Source organism: Helianthus annuus, chromosome 5, assembly GCF_002127325.2.
Source record: "Helianthus annuus cultivar XRQ/B chromosome 5, HanXRQr2.0-SUNRISE, whole genome shotgun sequence".
Lineage (NCBI taxonomy): Eukaryota > Viridiplantae > Streptophyta > Magnoliopsida > Asterales > Asteraceae > Helianthus > Helianthus annuus.
The window spans coordinates 44,090,389-44,111,521 of NC_035437.2; the positions used below are offsets into that span (position 1 = coordinate 44,090,389).

At 37.0% G+C, this 21,133-nt stretch overlaps 1 protein-coding gene and 2 long non-coding RNA genes across 8 annotated transcripts; 1 reads left to right on the forward strand and 2 right to left on the reverse strand.

The window, feature by feature from the left end:
• The first annotated feature begins 2,520 nt into the window (after positions 1 to 2,520).
• Positions 2,521 to 3,441, forward strand: LOC110942717 (UPF0134 protein MPN_655-like). The gene has a single exon (XM_022184483.1). The coding sequence runs from the start codon at positions 2,521 to 2,523 to the stop codon at positions 3,439 to 3,441; it is 921 nt and encodes a 306-aa protein (XP_022040175.1).
• A 3,704-nt stretch (positions 3,442 to 7,145) lies between these two features.
• Positions 7,146 to 20,262, reverse strand: LOC110940028. 6 transcript variants are annotated; one of them, XR_004893771.1, is made up of 4 exons: positions 18,026 to 18,323; positions 10,194 to 10,297; positions 7,896 to 9,130; positions 7,146 to 7,559 (listed from the first exon to the last, which is right to left on the reverse strand). It is a non-coding gene; the product is annotated as an uncharacterized LOC110940028 (long non-coding RNA). The 6 variants fall into 6 exon arrangements; XR_004893774.1 differs by lacking the exons at positions 7,146 to 7,559; positions 18,026 to 18,323 and adding exons at positions 12,051 to 12,136; positions 20,053 to 20,262 and having other exon boundaries at positions 7,633 to 9,130; XR_004893772.1 differs by lacking the exon at positions 7,146 to 7,559 and adding an exon at positions 12,051 to 12,136 and having other exon boundaries at positions 7,633 to 9,130; positions 18,026 to 18,338.
• LOC118492451 lies at positions 12,143 to 17,825 on the reverse strand. The gene is made up of 4 exons (XR_004893775.1): positions 17,765 to 17,825; positions 17,479 to 17,669; positions 17,224 to 17,351; positions 12,143 to 17,148 (listed from the first exon to the last, which is right to left on the reverse strand). It is a non-coding gene; the product is annotated as an uncharacterized LOC118492451 (long non-coding RNA).
• Positions 20,263 to 21,133: the final 871 nt, after the last annotated feature.

Here is a 21,133-nt window from a genome sequence, read left to right on the forward strand (position 1 = left end):
TATTGATTTGACAATGATTACAGCTCAATCGTCACACCGGCAGCACCTCGGTATGGAATTCGACAAAGTTACAAATGATTTCGCTTATCTGGTTTATATAGGGTTGAAGGTTCCGCTTATACATACATGTCCACAAAAGCGGAACCTCAAGTGTACGTATAAGCGGAACTACCATGGACCATATAAGCGAAACCTTTACAAATGACCAAATAAGCGAAACTATCTCCTAACAACATACACTCGCCTATTTTCTCGTATATTGTGCCCTAATCTATACAATACAACATATGACTCGATCCAAGACGAAGTCGACAGATGAAGTGCACCAACATGCATGCTAAACAAGTTGGATCATGAGGGTTGGGTAAGCAGAAATTTGAGAAAAAGTGTTGGTAATTTCTTGAAAGTTTAAAAGTTCATTAATTTGAACTAAAATCAGTGTCAGAAAATCAGCATCTTCATAAATTGGTCAGCCAAGGTCATTAACTTGGACTTGGCAGGCTAAGCAGTTGACCAAGGTCATTAACTTGGACTTGGTTAACTGGGTGTGATGGTAAAAAGTCAAAAAGTTAAAAATTTGAAAAGTTTAAAAAAATTTGAAAAAATTGTGATTTCAAGTGAAATGACTATTTCGCACGAAATAGCCATTTCACTTCAAAGACTGATTTCGCTTGAAACATTGATTCCGTTTGAAACTGCCTTTAGCTCATTTCGTACGAAATGAGCTCGCCTATAAATAGTGGCCGTATTTCGCTTGAACTCATCATTTTCGGCATTTCGCTTCAAACTCACTATCACAACGATTTCACGCGAAACACTTTGTTCATCGATTTCTAGCCAAACTCTTGCCTGTTTGTTGTTTGTTATCCATATTTAAGTTGGTTTACTCAACTTAGATCATGGGAAAGGTGAGAAATCGTGTTGATTTGACCCGGATATGTATGTTTTGGTATGAACAGTGAAGTACAGGACTTGAGACTTAGATCTAGGATTTATTTGTGATTTAAAATGAACGATAATCATACCCATGAACTCGGAATGAGATGTAGATCTTATTTAGGGTTTCAATTTGATTGTTTGGTAAGAAATAGGTAGATCTGAAACTTTGAACTTAGATCTAGGATGTGTTTTTGGTCTAAAATGAGAATAAAATATACCCATGTGCTCGGATTTCATAGTAAAACAATCTAAAGGTATCAATTCATCATCAGAAAAGATTCTATAAAAGTTGTTCATGATTTGGAGTTTCAAAAGAAACGATGATGTATTTCGCATGAAATAGGCATTTCGTGTTAAACTGGTATTTCGCTTCAAAACAACCATTTCGCACGAAATAGGCATTTCGTGTCAAACGTCATTTCGCATGAATTGTTACTTGTAGATGTCATTTCATTTGAGTGTACTATTTCGCTTGAAATGGCATTTCGTTTGAAATCATTTCGTTTGAATGATGTTTATTTTGAAAATTTATTCTAAGTGTTTAACATGTATTTCTGTTGGTTCTTTCAGGCTTCGATTGTGCAGTTCGATCCATTACACAACATCTGTTGTGTTTATGAGGAGAAACTTCCAAAGATGGTTGAATTCAAGAGTATTCTGGAATTCATGAAAAGATTACATATACAGAAAGCTTTGACGAATCAACATCTTGTTTTCAGATCACACATTGAGCGTTTCTGGAAGAATGCAACATATGACGAAGAAAGCAAAACAATAAATTCGATTGTGAGCTTGAATGGCCAAGATAAACCGATCATTATTACAGAACAACTGGTTCGAGAAGTGTTGGACTTTCCTGACGATGAAAACTCTCCAACAAATTTTCCAGAAAGGATGGTGAAGGGTTGTATGCTAAGGATGGGATATAGTGGACCATTGAATAGTGCTAACTACTTGAAAGCATGTTTTTCCAAGCCTTACAAGTTCTTTATTCATTCAAATCTTCATGCACTAAGTCACAGGAAGGGAGGTTATGATGTGATGCGGGATTATCAAATGTGCATGGTGACTGCACTTGTGTTGAACAAGAAGTATAACTTTTCACAGATTGTGTTTCATTATACGAAGGAGAATATTACATCAAAAAGCAAAACATGGATTTATCCTAGATTTGTACAGATGATGTTAGATCATGCTTATCCTGACTTGGAGAAAGATGAAGAAAATGATTTGTTGGCTTTATACCACATGGATAATGAGACGCTTAAAGTATTGGCCAGATATCACAAAAACCATCCAGAGTTATCAACAAAAACAGAATTCTTTGGGTTTATCAAGGATAAAAATTATGTTGATCCAGATCCTGTTGATCATCTCAAATGGAGGAATAACAAAGAAATGAAAGAAGCAAGTTATGCAGAGGAGTTGAAAATACTTGCAAACTTCAAAGAAACTCGAAATGAGTGGTTCTTGAAAGAGGAGAAGAAAAAGAGGAGCAGAAAAACAACTCCTAAAGTTCAAGTAGAGGAGGGTTCATCTTCTTAACCAAAGCAAAAGCGTCAAAAGAAGAGTGTTGAGACAATGTTAGTAGATGAATCAGAGAAAGAAGATGAAGCTGAAGCTGTAGGTGAAGGTAATGTTGAAGGAGATCAAGTCCGTTTATCTCCTGAATCTGATCGTCTGTTGAAAGCTCTTAAAGAAAGTTTTAAAGCTGGAGAAGCAGCTAAATCAACTAGAGAGATTGAAGGTAACGATGTAGAGAAAAGTTCATCAAGCTCATCTGAAGAAGAAATTGATGATACTGAACGTGCAAAAAGAATTCAGGCTGAAATAGAGAAGGAGAAACAGCTAAAGAGAAAAAGGAGAGAGGATAAAGATGATGAATTGTACAATCCATCTCCTGAGCATGTTCTAGAATCTCAAACACCTCCATCATCTGGTGGTAGGAAGAAGACTAGTGCAAGAAAACGTGTTGTAACTCCTAAAGCAGCAAGAAAAAAGTTGACTATCAAGCTCAATCCTAAACGTTCATCCAAACCAAAACCATCTACACCACCTAAACAACCTACTCCACCACCATCACCTCCACCACATCTTTCACCACCACATCAATCTCCACCAGTACATCAAACACCACCATCTACACAACCACAAGTTCAAACCACTCCTGGTTCTTCAGGCTTTAAAGATTTTCCTCAAGTTCCAGTGAATATTCCTCTTGATGATATTGGAGATTTCAGCTTTGTAAATGATGAACAAGTGAAGAAGTTGGAAAAGAAAGTAGAAGAAGTGTTGGTTGAGAACAAAAAGTTGGTAGATCGTGAGAAGAAACTTGAAAAGTGTGTCAAGTTAGTTGAAGCTGAAAACTCGTCATTGTTGCAAAAAGTTGAAGCTAATCAGGTTGACATTGATATTCTCAAAGCTAGAATTTCTGAGTTGGAAGTGAAAAAGCTCGCAGAGATGAGCAGAACGAGTATTTTAAGTTACAGAACAAAGAGCTAGAAGCTGCCAATGCAAAGAAAGAACACGAGATGTATATGATAAACAAAGTGTTAGAAAATTTGTTTGGAAAATCTGTTGAGCAAAAGTTTGAAGAAATTGAAGTTGAAGAAGTAAGAGCTCGTCGTCAAGCTACGATTGATGCTGAGATGAAGAAAAAAGGCAAAGGTGTTGAAGGTGTTTCTGATGTTTCTGAAAGAGCAATCGTTCCGACAATCATTCCTGAATCACCTGTTCAAAATCCTCGTCCTATCTCTGCCGTTTCTGGTATTTTTGAAGAGGATGTGTTAATTAATGATGTTAATGATGATGAGGAAGAGGTCGAGGAAGATGAAGAAGAAGAAGAAGATGATGAAGTTGAAAAAGATGATGCAGATGATGTATTTTCTGCTAGTAGTCATAGTGATGATGATAATGATGACGATGGTCGAGGTGGTACAAGCATTAAAGTTACAGAAGCATCGAATGAAGAAAATGTTGATGATTATCTTCGTGACCATGCAAATGAAGAACCTGAAAATGCTGAAGGTGAGGGGGAGAATGTTGATGATCAGAATGTTGATGATTATGAAAAGTTGATTTTGCGTCTAGAACCTGATGTTGAGGAGGGTGAAATCAGACATACTTATACGATGGATGATATTATCAAGATGACGCATATTGATGATGTAAATTTCAAGATTGATTTTGAAGAAGAATTGAACGATTTTGATATTAATCAACAGCCTGAGTATCAGTATAAGTATGTGGAGGAAGCTGATAACTATGACAGGGTTGAGGTTGAAGACTGCAGCGATGAAGAAAGTGTGAATATAGATACTTCCAACTTTCCAACGCTGGTTGAATTTTTCAGTCAAGAGAACATTGATGAATTGAGAAGGAAAGTTGAAGAGTGTTTGAAAAACAAGAACTTTGATGGGACAACAAAAGATGAAAGTCGTGAAGAAAGGAAGAAATGGTTTAGAAAGAGTAATGAAAGAAAATTCAAACGTCCACTGAAGTTTTATAAGAGAGACCGATAAATTTCTCTTGGTGACATTATCAGCTGGGGATTCTTGCCACAAGTGAACGTGTATGCAATCAGAAGAGAATATGGGGTGCAGTATTTTGAGTATATTCAAGATATCATGTCTCTACCCTGGTGGGATGTTGAAGAATTGTCAAAAGTTAGAACTTTGAACTATCCTATCAGAAAACATGATGTGCCTATTTGGGGTTTGATGAAGTATGAAGCATTCAAAGACTTCAAGCACTGGAAACCTCACTATCCAAAGAAAGTGAAGAGAGTGGATCCTGAAGCAGGTGCTGAAGAAACAATCCTGAAGATAAAGAAGCCAAAAGGGATAAAGAACATTCCTGTGCTGAAAATGGAGCAGGATTTTCATACAGGTTTCGTGTATTGGGTGTACAGCTGTTTGACTACTGAGGCTGTGATCACCTACAAAGTTGAAAATGAAGTCAGATACATCTCTGTGTATGATCCATTATGGTTGGTAAACTGCTCAGCAAAAGACATAGAGTGTTTGTTTGTTAACAAGATTGGGTTTAAAGCTGAAGATAAAGATCAGGCAATGCAGTTTCAGAAGGTTGTATCTATCTGCTTCCAGAAAGGGATTAATGCTGAGAGTAAATGGTCGTCTAAGTGGCGAAAGATTGAGAAAATAGAAGCTCGGAAGGCTGAGAAAGAAAGGAAAGCTCATGAAAAGAAAGATAATATGTTAAGGCATACTGTGGTGCAAAGAATGGCTGCAGAGGAAAAGCGAAAGGTCGAAGAGAATGAAAAGTTTAGGAAGTTGTTACTGAGGAAGCCTAAGCCAAGGGAAGAAAAATTCAAGTCACTGTAAAGAAAGCGCTGAAGACCTGACTGAAGACTCCGGCAATATCCAAGGGGGAGTTTGTTGGTGCATAATGTCTATAGCCTACGTCAACGGTCTAGTTCATGTCGGTAGCTTGTAGTAGGGTTAAAAGTGTCAAAAATGTAATTTTATATATGTTAGAAGTCATTTCCCACGAAATGGTATTTGGCCATTTCGTACGAAATCAAAGTTTGTCATTTCGTACGAAATGGCATGTTGCCATTTCGTGCAAAATCAGTCATCTATAAATAGGCAGTGTTGGTTTTTCATTTGGTACGAAATAGTGAGACGTGTAACGAAGTGCTGCCCAATTCTCACCGTGTAATCAAGTTGAATATCAATGAAAAACCTGTTTTAAGTATAATTCTCTGTTTCTACACCTTTCTATCACTGATTCTCAGTTGTTTGACTGTTTCTGCCTTTCAAACAGCTTAGATTTGACTCTGAACGACTCATATAGGTCGCAAGACGATCCTACATTTGGAGATGTGAAGAGAAGACAGTCGACATCGCCAATTAGAGCAGTGGAATCCTTGACTATGGAGGGGAGGAGGAGTAGAGGTAGGCCCAAAATTACTTGGGATGGGCGGATTAGGCAGGATTTGTTATACTTGCAACTCTCTGTAGACATGGTACACGTTAGGGGTCTATGGAGACGTATGATTAAAGTTAGGGACTTTTAAAAGAGAGAATGGATGGGGGGTTCCTAAGTTGATTGATTTGTAAGGGCTTAGAGTTCCATTTGCATGTGATTATCTTTCTGCATATTTAGCTTTTTGTGGTCTCATGACTTCTCTATATGTTTCTACTTTACTATTTTACCCATCCGCAACCTTATGTTTGTTATCTGGTCGTTGTCTATGTCTATATCTTAAAGCTTTTTGTTTCTTCTTATGTTACTAGTGTCGGGGGCCTGTCTGGAAGCGGTTTCTCTATTCCTAGGGATGGAGGTAAGGTTTGCCTACATCCACCTCCCAGATTCTACCATTAGCTTTGCTATTTAGGGGATTTACTGGATACGGTGGTGGTTGTTGTATTTGTCAAAAAAACAAAAATGAAATTCAGGTTCTTGTTTTAGACAAATTATGCTAAACAAACATATTAAGTAATGAAAATTCAAATTCAAATTTTGTTGGATTCTACAAACCAAACACCTTCTAAATGTTATTGGCTTGAAGAATGGTTTTACCCACATTTGGTTTAAACTTAGTAACGTCTTAACTAAAAAATCAGAAAAAGTTCTTTTTAGGTGTAGACTGAGTAACGTCTCTTTTGGTAACTTTGTAGAATAGTAACCAAGTTTCAAAAGTGTTTCAATTAGATCACTCAAGTTTCAAAAGTGTTCCAATCAGGTCACTCAACATTCATTCTTCATTAAAATTAAGAGTTTTTTCATCCATTTTATAGGTAAAAGTGTTCCAATCAGGCCACTCAACATTTATTCTTCATTAAAATTAAGGGTTTTTTCATCCATTTTATAGGTAACCGTGGTGATGTGGATTTTTGTTTCTTTTTTCTCTTTTATTTGATGCTAATGTCGAGTGATGACGTGGATTGTAAGTTGTTTTTTTTAATTTTTAATGTAATTAAATGGTTTTTATTTTTAATAAATATAATTTCATATATTAAAATAATTCGACCCCAACATCTTACGCTTCATTTTTTTCTTGACATGTGGAAAAAAAGACATGACTCAATTTGAATGTTGAGTTATCTAATTGTGACAAAAACGACACCAGTGACCTAATTAGAACACTTTTAAAACTTGGTTACTATTCTATGGAATTTTCACGCCACTGGAAGCAATGGATGGATGACCTGAAAAATTAAATAAACTATATAAAACTAGGCTGAGGCTAAATCTATCTTCCATTTATGTTGAACGCATCTCCTATGAATAAAGTTGGAGAAATGATGTTATTGATTTAGTAGGATGAAGATAATACATTCGGTAAAAAAAACACACACAAAGAAAATCGTAGTTTAGCACAACCGTTGAACTTAAACCAATCATCCCAAGCTAGAGTTGTAAAATTTCTTCTACGCTTCACCTTGATATCTCAAGTAACATAAAAAAGGTTGAATGATGGTGAGGGCTGACGGCAATGGATGGGAGGTACGTCAAGAGGGTTCACGGTAAATCTGATGAATTGTTGAAAACCAAGATCTTGTTTGATTGGTCCAATGGTTGCCGGAAAAAGTATACTTTTAACACCGTCGTCATCTTGGTCCTCGCCATCCCATGTTCTCAAGTCACCAGCACCACTGATTGTGACAGCCAAAAATGGTGAGCTTGCATTCTTACAAAGGATCAACCAGTCAAAAATGAACGGAGAAAAAACTTATAAACATTATTTATCCAAACCACATTCATCTAATGCACCGTCATTACAAAGAGAAGTCATTCTCTGCCTACTTTCTCAGTGTTGGTGTCAAAGACATCTTGTGAAACACAAAATTAATGAACTGATTTGAAATTAATTAAGAACTCTAAAACACAAAATTAATCAACTCAAACACAAAACAGACTGATTAGTGTTGAGACGACAACCAAAAGCTATAGGTAGAAATCACCTCGTAATTCTTAAAAGAATCAGATACCTTTTTCTCTTCGTCACCTGAAAGTCATTAGATCAAAGCTTCTCCATCACCGCCACACATGTCGACGCTTCAACCATCGCCTTCCTCGCCGCCCAATTGTACCAGAAAGTAGTGATAAGCCGATAGATGACGAACAGGTTCTAGCCAGGAGCTAGAAACTAGAAAAGAGTACACAATTACACATTAAGCAAAGTAGCAAGCCCAATCTAATGAGATTAAATTTCCACTGTATTTGATCTATAAAGAGAAGACATAGTTTCAGCCTCTTCTAATGTGATTTCATAGAGTTCTCATTATTAAAAACTTGGTCATTCCTTGTTCCCCAACGCCACAAGACTGTAAGGAAAAACTGCTCGAAGATTCAAAGAAGCTTCCAATGTGATTTCATATGAAAGATGGTAATCGACCCACTCCCTTGTTAAGGCTGCGCAGAATATGGGAATTTTGCACCACAATAAAACCTGTCGCCACAAATCACTCACCAGTCCACAATTGATAAAAAAGGTGATCGACCTCTTCGGGGGTAACTCCACAAAAAGGACACAGTGTAGAAGAGATAACCCTACCCTAATTTACTAACGATACGTTTGTCGGAAGCATGTTTAATACCGCCCCCAAACATGTTTAATTTGTTCCATATGAATTGTAATGCGAGCAAATTTTGTTCTCAATTAGCAGCCTCAAGGATCTTGTTGAGAAGCCTCTCCCTGGTCAACGAACCATACACACTTGTCCTTTTCACCAAAAATATTCAAAACCAAGGCAAAAATATGCTACGACGGGGAGCTGAAGCAAAACAAAATAGAAAGAAAAAAAAAGCAAGAAACTAATACAGAATGCAAACAGCATATTGTAGTTAAAAAAATTGCCGAAGCCGAGCTTGCACCAGTCAGACCGTGAAACATTTAAACAGACCCATGCTTGCACCAGTCAGAAAAAAAACTGTAGTAAACTTACGTATACAATTAGTATGATAATCAAACTTTGCACGAACATAATTCAAAACTGTAGTAAACTTACGTATACAATTAGTATGATAATCAAACTTTGCACAAACATTTAAAAGGCTCAGATATGTTGCAATGGAACTTGAATTGCTGAAATCTGCCATGGCTGCAATCACAGTTGCAAGTGAATATCAACCTCCACATACAACAATTGCCATCTAAAACTGTTTCGGGTTTAATCCGATTTCAACTTTGTTGACCAAATAAGAACCGGCTTTTAAACCCACTCTAGTTAAAAAAAAACAAAAAAATACAGATTAGATCCACAAACACCGCTTTTGCTCACTACATTATATCATCACAGCCTCCTACTTTTCACACAATTAAAAGCAGAAAACTGAGACAGACGAAATCCTCATTTGCTTGATCAAAATTCAAAACACAATATAACACAAACACCTCAGATTTTATTATATTATAATCATAAGCTGTTGTCGAATTAAGAGAGGCTCAGATATGTAAATAGTGAGAAGAAAGAACAAACCGCCATGGCTGCAAACATCGCGGCTACTTCAACAGCCGGATATTACCCCGCCAAGATACGCTCTGTTTCAACCTTCGTTTGATCCATTCAGACAATGACAAATTTATCATCATCGCCTCTAAACATTGTTGTTTCTTCCTCATAATGTAGCCTCTACGGTTCATTTACGTTTCATGATGAATATGATCTACATTAGACTGGGACTATAGGTGACAAAAAACCTATACCTAGACCCGAGGAAAAAACTCAGAACCGGTTATTTTTTTATCCGGGTTTTCTATACCCGTAACCGAACCCTATCCGACCCCTAGGTAGGATAAGAGTATATATTTTGATATCAATACTCGTATCCGAAACCGAACCCGTTTTATACTGGAAAATACCCAATACCGGTTTTTTTAATACTCAATAGAATACCTAAAAAGTACATTTTTATATTTACTTCACAATTTTTTTATTAAAGATTTTTTAAAATGCATATTATAAAGCAAATAATTTATACTTTAAGACTTTAAGGCTGCACCGGGTCCCGAGTCCATTCCCAAGCTCAAAGGCTTTATACATGCCCTATCCATTGTCATTATGCGAAAATTAATCAAGATGATTGGTGGAGCTAAAACTTAAAAAAATATAAACCAAGTAATGCCAAACTCTAGATTTAGACGTCGGAAAAATTAGTAAAATTACGTATGATTTTTTTTAGACAGCCTTGTTATTGAAAACCATGCGAAAAAAGCTACGGCAGGTAGCTGAATCAAAACAAAATTCAAAGAAAAAAAAAAGCAAAAAACAAATACAGAACTTAACTGGACACCAAACTGTAGTTTAGAAAATTGCCGAAGCCAAGCTGCAACACCCGGACCAATATAAATTTAAACACCTTGATCCACACTTGCACCAATCAGACCAAACTGTAGTAAAATAATGTATACAATTAGCAGGTCAATCAAACACTCGACAATCGTAATTCAAAAGGACATGCTTTCTAAAAACCAATTAATTAACATCCACACATAGTTATTAAAGGCGCGAAGCGCACTCTAGGCACATAGGCTCCGATTAGGGCCTAGGCAATAGGCGCAAAAAAAGCGTGGGCCCGAGAAAAAAAAAACGCACTTAAATAAAAAAAATTAAAAACTTCATTAAGGAAATAAAGTACTCAAAACCAAAACAATAATGTTCATACTAGCACTTAAAAAGTCTCAGATAACAAAATACTTAAAACCAAAATGTTCATTATCATCTAATTAGTACCAAAAATTCTAAAGAGGAGTGTGTTAGTGTAGAAAAGTAGTACTAAATAAACATTTTTTTATTTTATAAAACTACAAAAGATTTCTACATATTAATTTAAATTTTAATGGCATATAATAAATTTTTGTTCAGATGTAACTAGATAAATATAAATTACAGGATCCGGTTTTTAATATTTTTTGGAGATTAAAAAGTTTAATAGTTTGCTAGAATTGTTTGTTTTGAGGTGTTATAAAGAGGAGAATATGAAAATTTGTCATTAAAAAAAGACCTTAATTAGTATTAACTGCAAGAATTTGTCATTAAAAAAAGACCTTAATTAGTATTAATTGCACATTAAAAAGTATCATTAAATTTGTTTATGTTGAGGCCGAGAAAAATACGAAGCATTTATCATTAAATAACAAAATTCCCTAATTAATATCAACTGCCCTAATTAATCGCTTTAATTACCTTGGTAACAGAAGCGCATTAAATGCGCTTCGCCCTAAAATCTCGCCTAGGCGCAAAAAGCGCTCGCTTTTAATAACTATGCATCCACATGATAAAATATAATTTTGCGGCTGTTGGGAATCAAAGGCTCAGATATGTTGCAATGGAGCTTGTTTGGCCCGAATCTGTCATGGCTGCAATCGCAGTTGCAAGTGAATATCAACCTCCACAGACAACAATTGTCTTTTAAAACTGGTTTGGGTTTAATCCGGTTTTAACTTTGTTGACCAAATTTAGAACCAGTTTTAAGCCCAATCCAGTTTAATAAATTAACCCAGTTTGTGCACCTCTAAAATATTGCCAAGCCAAGATACAGATAGGATCCACAAACTCCGATTTTGCTCGCTACATTATATCATCACAGCCTCCTACTTTCAAACAATTAAAAGCAGAAAAAAAGTAAAGCAAACGGAGACAACTCATAAATGATCAGAAGATCATATGGCAAAAGGGAGGTTATTATAAGAAACCCTCACACTCTCAACGGAACCTCATTCACTTGATCAAAACACAATATACCAAACGCCTCATATTTGTTAACAATCATAAGTTGTCGAAATCCATACATACTGAATTGCCTAACATAATGCAACAACAGCAGCAGCAGCAACGTCATCATCATCTCCATTCCATAAATAGAGAGAGAGTAGTTTATTCAAACATATTATCAGTTGATCAAATTCACTAACATGAACTCACCTTTTAGCCTATTTCATTTAGGGTTTGTTTTTTACGTGCCATCAATTACAACCTACTCATTCTTAATATCTAACTATATTGTTAATTACTAAACTGTAAAACAAATTTATTTAGAAGTCAAAACCCCAAATCTAAAAAAGCTATTGAAAACCATGCGAAAAAAGCTACGGCAGGAAGCTGAAGCAAACTCTGATTAATAAAAAAACCTAGTTTGCGCACCTCTAATATATTGCCCAGCCAAGATACAGATCGGATCCACAAACTCCAATTTGCTCACTACATTTTATGATCACAGCCTCAATTCACTTGATCAAAACACAATATAACAAACACCTCAGATTTGTTAGAATCCTAAATCATACTTAAAATCTAACTAAACTGTAACAGTTTTTATTAAAAGTGCAAACCCCAAATCTAAATTAAATCAAATCATGGAGAAAAGAACTGTAAAAAAATAAAGTATAAAATATATTTATAAATCTAATCAAACTATATGATTTTGGAGTTTGTTTTTACGTGCCATCAATTTAAACTTTTTCATTCTTAAACTCTAAACTATATATTATTAATTACTAAATTGTAAAACATTATTATCAAAAGTCAAATCCCCGAATCTAAATTAAAACAAAATATGAAAAATAAAAAAACAAGAATTAAAAGAGGCTCAGATCTGTTACTAATGAGAACAAAGAAGAGCAAGCCGCCATGGCTGCAAACATCACGGCTGCTTCAATAGTAGAAGCCTCCGGAAGTTACCCCGCCAAGATACGGTCTGGTTCAAGCTTTGTTCGATCCACTCAGGCAACAAGAATTTCATCATCACCTTAAGCATCGCTGCTTCTGGGTACGAGTATGCTACAGCTGGCACTACCAGAAAAAGAATGAGTAGATGTTGTTCAGTCTGTATGTTCATGTTCCTATCCAGAAAGGGGTGTTAAATTTTGGGGGAAATCGAAGATCATCGACTGCTGAGGAGGGCAACACCCCATAAAAAAACCCTTCCCTCTGCTGCCTCACTTCTCTGTAGCAATGGAATTTGTTTTTGCCCAATCCACCATGGCTGCAATTGCAGTTGCAAACTCCAGAGAGAATCTCCAAACACAACAATCACCAACTGGATTGCCCAGCCAAGATACAGATCGGTTCCACAAACTCCTATTTTGCTCAACCTACATATATCATCATTGCCTCGGTTCACATGAGAATAACACAGTATAACACCTCATCTCATATTTTAAGGAGGCTATTATAAATGTAGAGGTGAACAAAACACCGGTTTGTGAACTGGAACCAGTTTTGACCCGACCCGAAACCGATTATGAAACAGGTTTGGTGAAACTGGTCCAGTTTCAAACCGACCACCAGTTTGAGAACTCCTCCCTCTTTAGTAGGTTCGGTTTTGCTATTCAAAAGGGTTTGCGGCATAGCTTGTTGCCCGTTTACCTGCTACTGGTTGCAAAACTGACCAAACCTCAGGGACGAAAATGGCATTTTAAGGTTTTGAGGCTCAGATATATTATCATTGGAATTTATTTTCAAAATCCGCCATGGCTGCAATCACAGTTGCATCTATCAAATACATACCGACCAAGTTGCCTAGCCAAGATACGGATCAGACCTGTAATTCCGATTTCGCTTGAAATAATTTCCATCATCATATTCTTTATATATAGAACAACAACAACAACAAAGGGCAATTTGGTCATTTTCACTTTATGTACGAAAATACCTCTGACTTAACGGAGAAAAATGGATGGAATTAACGAGCCGGATGAAAATGGCCAGATTTCAAACCTTTTGGATCCAGATGTGAAAAAACAAACCTTTGGACAAAAGTTGCAAAACTGACCAAACCTCAGGGATGAAAATGGCATTTTACTCTTTTTTATGCAGTGTAAAAATTGGCATTTTACCGCCATGGCTGCAAACATCACGTTTGCTTCAAATAGAAGCCTCCGGATATTTCCCCACCAAGATACGGTCTGTTTCAACCTTCGTTCGATCCACTCAGACAACGACAAATTCATCATAATGTAGCCTCTACAAGGAACAATACCAAAAGAATACCAATATGTTTCCATTGTATTGTGGGAAAATAATATTTGAAGGAAGCAACAAGATCACAGGGATGAAAATGTACGGTAGACAGAAGGCATGGGTATCATATATGGTGTTGAATATTTGGGGGAAAATCGAAAATAATGGGCTGCAAAGGTTTTGAGGCTCAGATATGTTATCATCGGAATTTACTGTCAAAATCCGCCATGGCTGCAATCACAGTTGCATGTATCATATACATACCGACCGAGTTGCCTAGCCAAGAAAAGGATCAGATCTGTAAATTCCGATCTTGCTCGAAATAATTTCATCGTCATAGCCTTTTCAAATAAAACAACAGCAGCAGCAGTAGCAACAGCATCAACATAACTATGCAATTAATGCCGTAAAAAACGGATATCTGTTATCGCCGTGGGATCTCGGTAATTTTAATATCATGAACTTATATATATATAGCAATTTAACACTAATAGTTCGATATGCTCTCCTACCATTAACAAATTAACTTTTTGCAACTTGCAAAACACTAACAATTGTAGCAAGTAGGAACTGATTAAGACACAAAACGCTAACATTTAACACTAACAATTAAGACTTAAAACACTGATAGCAAAAATAAGAAGAAATGGAACTTGTTTGGCCCGAATCCGCCATGGCTGCAATCACAGTTGCATGTATCATATACATACCGACCGAGTTGCCTAGCCAGGATACGGATCAGATATAAATTCCGATTTTATTCAAAATAATTCCCATCGTCATAGCCATGTTAATTAACGCCCCGCTTGCAGTATTCGCATATAACGTGTATATATGTGGGAGCTGGGGGGGGGGGAGTGAAAGTGCACTAATTTTAACGTTATTTTACTAATTTCGTGAAAATATCGTTAAACGAGGGGGATGGTTAATCATGCATCATGTGGTGGTGACGTGGATAGCCGAAAGACAAGGGAGTACACGCACTGATCGGCCTTTGTATCAATTGCTGAGTGTTATGTGCCTTATGTCCAAGGCTTGATGTGCAAAAAATGTTCTTCAGTATGTATGTTCATGTTCCTATACAGAAAAGGGTGTTAAATTTTGTGGTCAAATGGAAGATCATGGGCTGCTGAGGGGGGCAACACCCCATGAAAAACCCCTTCCCTCTGCTGCCTCACTTGTGTTGCCTGAGCTTTCAGTTCCCCCAAACCCTGATTTATTGTACATGACTCACTTGTGATTTTTAATCAAAGTTGCTCTTTTCAATGTTGCAATACAAACAGAGGCTCAGATCTGTAACAATGGAACTTGTTTTTGCCCAATCCACCATGGCTGCAATCACAGTTGCAAAGTATTCATGAGAGAATCTCCAAACACAACAATTGCCATCTGGATTGCCCAGCCAAGATACAGATCGGTTCCACAAACTCCAATTTTGCTCAGGCTACGTTTATCATCATTGCCTCGTACTTTTAAACAGTTAGCCCCACCACCAACAGAAAAAAGATAAAGCAAAATCACCAACTCATAGTTGATCAGAAGATCAAATGCCAAGAGCAAAATCTCCCCCTAGTCTCAATTCACTTGAGAATAACACAACATAAATGTAGAGCTTGGTTTTAAATTGAGTGATGCGCTCCGATGCGCTTAGTCCAAAAATCTGATGCGCGATGCAAGCGCATCATCACGTAGGTGATGCATTCTTTAAAAAAAAAATAGTTAAAAATTATTTATACATAAAAACTTATAAAAACATACTTAAAGTAAAACAACTGACGTAATTAGAAGATAAGAGTTGTGTTTTTTGGTTCAAATCAAGCATACTAAGATGTTAATTATGGAAAAAACCGAACAAAGTTCATAAAATCTGGTAAAAAAGCATAAGAAACAATGTTGCATGCATCAGAGCGCATTATGCGAAATGCGCGCAATATTCTCGCATCACGTAAACGCATCGCATCAGCTGTTGCAATGCGCTCTCATTAATGCATCGTGCGCATCACGCATTATGCGCGCATTTTAAAACCAAGAATGTAGAGGTGAACAAAAAACCGATTTGTGGACTGGAATCAGTTTTGACCCGACCCGAAACCGATTATGAAACAGTTTTGGTGAAATTGGTCCCCGTTTCAAACCGACCACCGGTTTGGGAAAATGTGCACCTCTAGGTAGATTGATTTTCTTAGCTCCAATGATAAAGGTTTTGAGGCTCAGATATATTATCATCAAAATTTATTGTATAAATCCGCCGTGTCTGCAATCACAGTTGCATGTATCAAATACATACTGACCGAGTTGCCTAGCCAAGATACGGATCCAATCTGTAAATTCCAAGTTTGCTCATCATTTGGTTATAGGTAAATGTAGAGGTGAACAAAAAACCCGGTTTGTGAACCAGAACCGGTCTATGAACCAAACCGAAACTAATCCCTTTCCACTTGTAAACCGGTTTCACCAAATACCAGTTTCAACCGTTGTTGACCTGAACTGAAACGATTTCAACTGGTACCCGTTTGGGGAAAAAAACCCGAAATATGCCACCTCTAGATAAGAGGCTCAGATCAGTTGTAGTTGGATTTAAGACGCCCTAATCCGCGATGGCTACAATCGCAGTTGCCATTTGGATTGCCCCGCCAAGATACGGATCGGATCTCCATACTCCGACTTTGCTTAAAAAGAATTTCATCATCACCGCCTAAGAAGAATATTATACCAGCAAAGGCGCCAGATTAAGATTCGGAAACATAAAATAAGATGAAGATCAAGTGTTTGTTTGTTTGTTTGAAAGATAGACAGAGTAGCTCAGTTGGTTAGGGCGGTCAGAGGATCAAATGGCAAGAGGGAAGTTACTCTAAGAAACCTCCTACATCTCACCTGAGCCTCAATTCACTTGAGCATAACACCTCATCTCATCATTTAAGGCGGTTATAGGTAAATGCAGAGGTGAACAAAAAAACCGGTTTGTGAACCAGAACCAGTTTTTAACCCGAACCGAAACCGATCCTTTTCCACTTATTAGTTTGAGAAGTCCTCCCTTGAAACTGGTAAAAAACCAGAACTAGTTTTAAATCGAACAGATCCTTTTCCACTTGTAAACCGGTTTCTCCAAATATCAGTTTTGAACATTGTTGACCCAAACCGAAACGATTTCAACCTGAACCGGTTTGGGATTTAAAAAACGAAATGCGCACCTCTAGGTAGATAGATGTTCATCTCCAAGGATAAAGGTTCCGAGGCTCAGATATGTTACTTTGGAATTTACTGTCGAAATCCGCCATGACTGCAATCATAGTTGCATGTATCAAATACCTACAGACCGAGTTGCCAAGCCAAGATACGGATCAGAATATCAGACCTGTAAATTCCAATTTTGCTCGAAATAATTTCCATCATCACAATCTTTTTTAAATGGACATCGAATGGCAAGAGCCGGAGCCTCATTCCTCTGAGCAAATTCACTTTCAACTTATTCATACTTCAAATCTAACCATACACAAATTGATGCACCACGTATTGTTAATAAGTAAACTGGAAACTAAAAAATGAAAAACAAGAATTAAGAGAGGCTCAAATATGTTAATAATAATAATCAAAACAAAGAGGAACGAACTGCCATGGCTGCAAACATCGCGGCTGCTTCAACGGTAAACAATCCAATTTCTACCGCAAAACCTCCGATATTTACCCCGCCAGGATACGGTAAGTCTCAACCTTCGTTTGGTTCACTCCAGAGAGAATCTCCAAACACAACAATTGCCAACTGGATTGCCCAGCCAAGATATAGATTGGTTACACAAACTCCTATTTTGCTTAAAAATAAAAAACGAAAATATAAAAAAGAAGAAGAATTAAGAGAGGCTCAGATGTGTTAATAATGAGAAGAAAGAGGAACGAACCGCCATGGCTGCAAACATCACGGCTGCTTCAATAGTAAAAGCCTCCGGAGATTACCCCGCCAAGATACGATAAGTCTCAACCTTCGTTCCATTCACTCAGACAACAACGACAAATTCATCATCATCGCCTCACAATGTTAAAGAAAGAGAAAGAGGGGTGTTTGGAATTGAGTATGTCGCAGCCGGTGCTAACCACTACGAAGAACATATATAATAATAATTTCACCGATACAAACATAAAGGACGAAAAGTGTAATTTACCCAAAAAGAAAAGATTATAGAAGAAGCAGTCCAGTCAACAAGCAATCGGATGATCAGACGATCGGAGTTCCATCCCAGATGTAAGGGGTGTTGAATTTCGGGGGGAAATCGGAGATCATGGGCTGCGGAGGGAGGCAACACCCAACCCTTCCCTCTGCCGCCTCCTCCTCTAGCGTTGTCTGAGCTTTCGGTTTCCCCCAAACCGTCGTTTCTGCAGTGGACTTGTGCTATTGTAGATGACTCACTTGTGATTTTAATCAAAGTTTCACTTTTGACCCTTCAACCTTTCCTATGTTTGTTATAAGGGAATGAATGAAATAGTGTTAACAAACACTTTATACCAATCAATCATTTCAACCAAGTCGATAGTTTGAGATTTATATTTTTCGGTTTTGATGTTTTGGTAATTCAAACATCACGTATGATAGTTTGAAACATGAAACCAGTCATGTAAAATGAACGATCTTTTCCTTTTCTTGGTTGTTGGGATAGCATGTTGATGGGCATCCAGTTCTAGAATATGCATCATTTCTACATCTCTATACTTTGAATGTGTTTATGGCTATGAACCAATGATTTTGAGTATATCACAAGTTGATAGAGACTTACAAGAAAAATACTTTTATCATTGATAGAGACTTACAAGAAAAATACTTTTATCGTTAAGAGTTAAGACTGTTGGGTATATTCTTCCTACAAACCACCCTATAGTGTTTCCAAGAAGGTTTGATTGTTAGACTTGTATAGTTCCGCCTAAGTTGTATTCATAAGCGTTAGGCTCATTCACACATCTTTCTCCGTGAGTGTGCGACTATAAAATAGGCGATATTGGAAAGTGTGCTATCTAATTTATATGTATTACTCAACCCAATTAGTTAATATTACCTATAATCTGGTAGTCTAGTGGTATGGTGCTTAACTCATATGAATAAATGGTGCAAGCTTGAATCGTTACAAGTACAAAGTTAAGTGGTATTTGAGTATAAGAAATTGCTAATAAAAGAATTTAGATATTTGAGTGTAAGAAATTGCTATTAAAAGAATTTGGTTACTATTATGATCAATGGGAAAATATGTTTTTTAATCTATATGTATTGATCAAACCATTTAGTTACTATTATGTTAAGACTTTGATTGCAAAGACTTGCGAAAAATGTATTCAGGATAAGATAGGTCAGAAAGGGAATTGCATGTAAATAAAAGAATCGGAGGTAACAACGATGATGGAGAGTGCTAATGCCTAAATGATACATTGGAGATTGGAATTGATTGACTAATGATGGTGGATGGAGGAGTCGTTGAGGTTAGGGTTGAAATGGTGGGTTAGTGTTGAAGAAAGGGGTATTTTTTTTTAACTTGTACATGATGTTTAAAAACTTTCACATTAAGTGAAATAACATAAATAACATGAATCAAGGGCTTATATTCAGTAGGTTGATCAAATGGCAAGAGATCAGTAACTCTCTCCAACGAAACCTAGATGTCTCTCACTGGAGCCTCATTCATCTGTGCAATTTCACATTCAACTTATTCATCATACTACAAATCCGACCATAGACAAATTTATGCACTACCTATCGTTAATTAATTACTGGAAACATGTTTATCAGAAGTCAAAACCCTAAATCCAAGAATTGTATAAATAGTAAAAATAAAAACGAAAATATGAAAAAAGAAGAATTAAGAGAGGCTCAGATGTGTTAATAATAATGAGAAGAAAGAGGAACGAACCGCCATGGCTGCAAACAACGCGGCTGCTTCAACGGTGAAAACATCAGTTTCTACCGCCAAGCCTCCGGAGATTACCCCGCCAAGATACGGTAAGTCTCAACCTTCGTTCCATTCACTCAGACAACAACGACAAACTCATCATCATCGCCTCTAATGATTGCTCTTGTAACTCACAATGTTAAAGAAAGAGAAAGAGGGGTGTTTGGAATTGAGTATGTCGCAGCTCGTGCTAACCACTACGAAGAACATTAGAAGCAGTACCGATATAAACATAAAGGATGAAAAGTGTAATTTACCCAAAAAGAAAAGATTATAGAAGAAGCAGTCCAGTCAACAAGCAATCGGATGATCAGAAGATCGGAGTTCGATCCCAGATGGAAGGGGTGTTGAATTTCAGGGTGAAATCGGAGATCATGGGCTGCGGAGGGGGGCAACACCCAACCCTTCCCACTGCTGCCTCCTTCTCTAGCATTGTCTGAGCTTTCGGTTTCCCCCAAACCCTCGTTTCTGCAGTGACTTCTGCTATTGTAGATGAGTCACTTGTGATGTTAATCAAAGTTTCACTTTTGACCCTTCAACCTTTCCCATGTTTGTTGTAAGGGAATGAATGAAATAATGTTAACAAGCAATCAATAATTTAAACCAAGTCGCTAGTTTGAGATTTCTATATTTCAGTTTTGATGTTTTGGTAATTCAAACATCCCGTATGATAGTTTGAAACATGAAACCAGTCATGTAAAATGAACGATCTTTTCCTTTTCTTAGTTGTTGAAATAGCATGTTGGTGGGCATCCAGTTCTAGAATATGCATCATCTCTACATCTCAAGACTTTGAATGTGTTTATGGCTATGAACCAATGATTTTGAGTATATCACAAGTTGATAGAGGCTTACAAGAAAAATACTTTTATCGTTAAGACTGATTGTTGGGTATATTCTTCCTACAAACCACCCTATAGTGTTTCCAAGAAGGTTTGATTGTTAGACTTGTATATTTCCACCTAAGTTGTATTCATAGCGTTGGGCTCATTTGCTAATCCAGGAGCCGGCGAGTTTGACGGAGCCTCGGTCCCGATCCGACTTGTTCGGTGCGTTTATTACGACTAAGAAAGGAGTAGAAGATAGATACGACACCGAGCAGTCACTTATAAGCTAGTCTCTATTGATTATTCAACGTTACAGCACCACAAGACCAGTTGGACATCATTTCCCCTCAGGGACCAAAAGCTTGTCTAAACGGGAACTCCAATTCCCTATTTATAGGCAACAGCCTACATGTGGACTATTCTATTGTCCATCCGTCCGGATGGACCTTTACATTATGAATACCGCGTCCAACTGATCCTATTCTATACATTATTCAACACACTCTCTATC

Coding starts and splice junctions, on each gene's coding strand:
- LOC110942717 (XM_022184483.1), top strand. CDS start 2,521: ATGTTAGTAGATGAATCAGAGAAAGAAGATGAAGCTGAAGCTGTAGGT.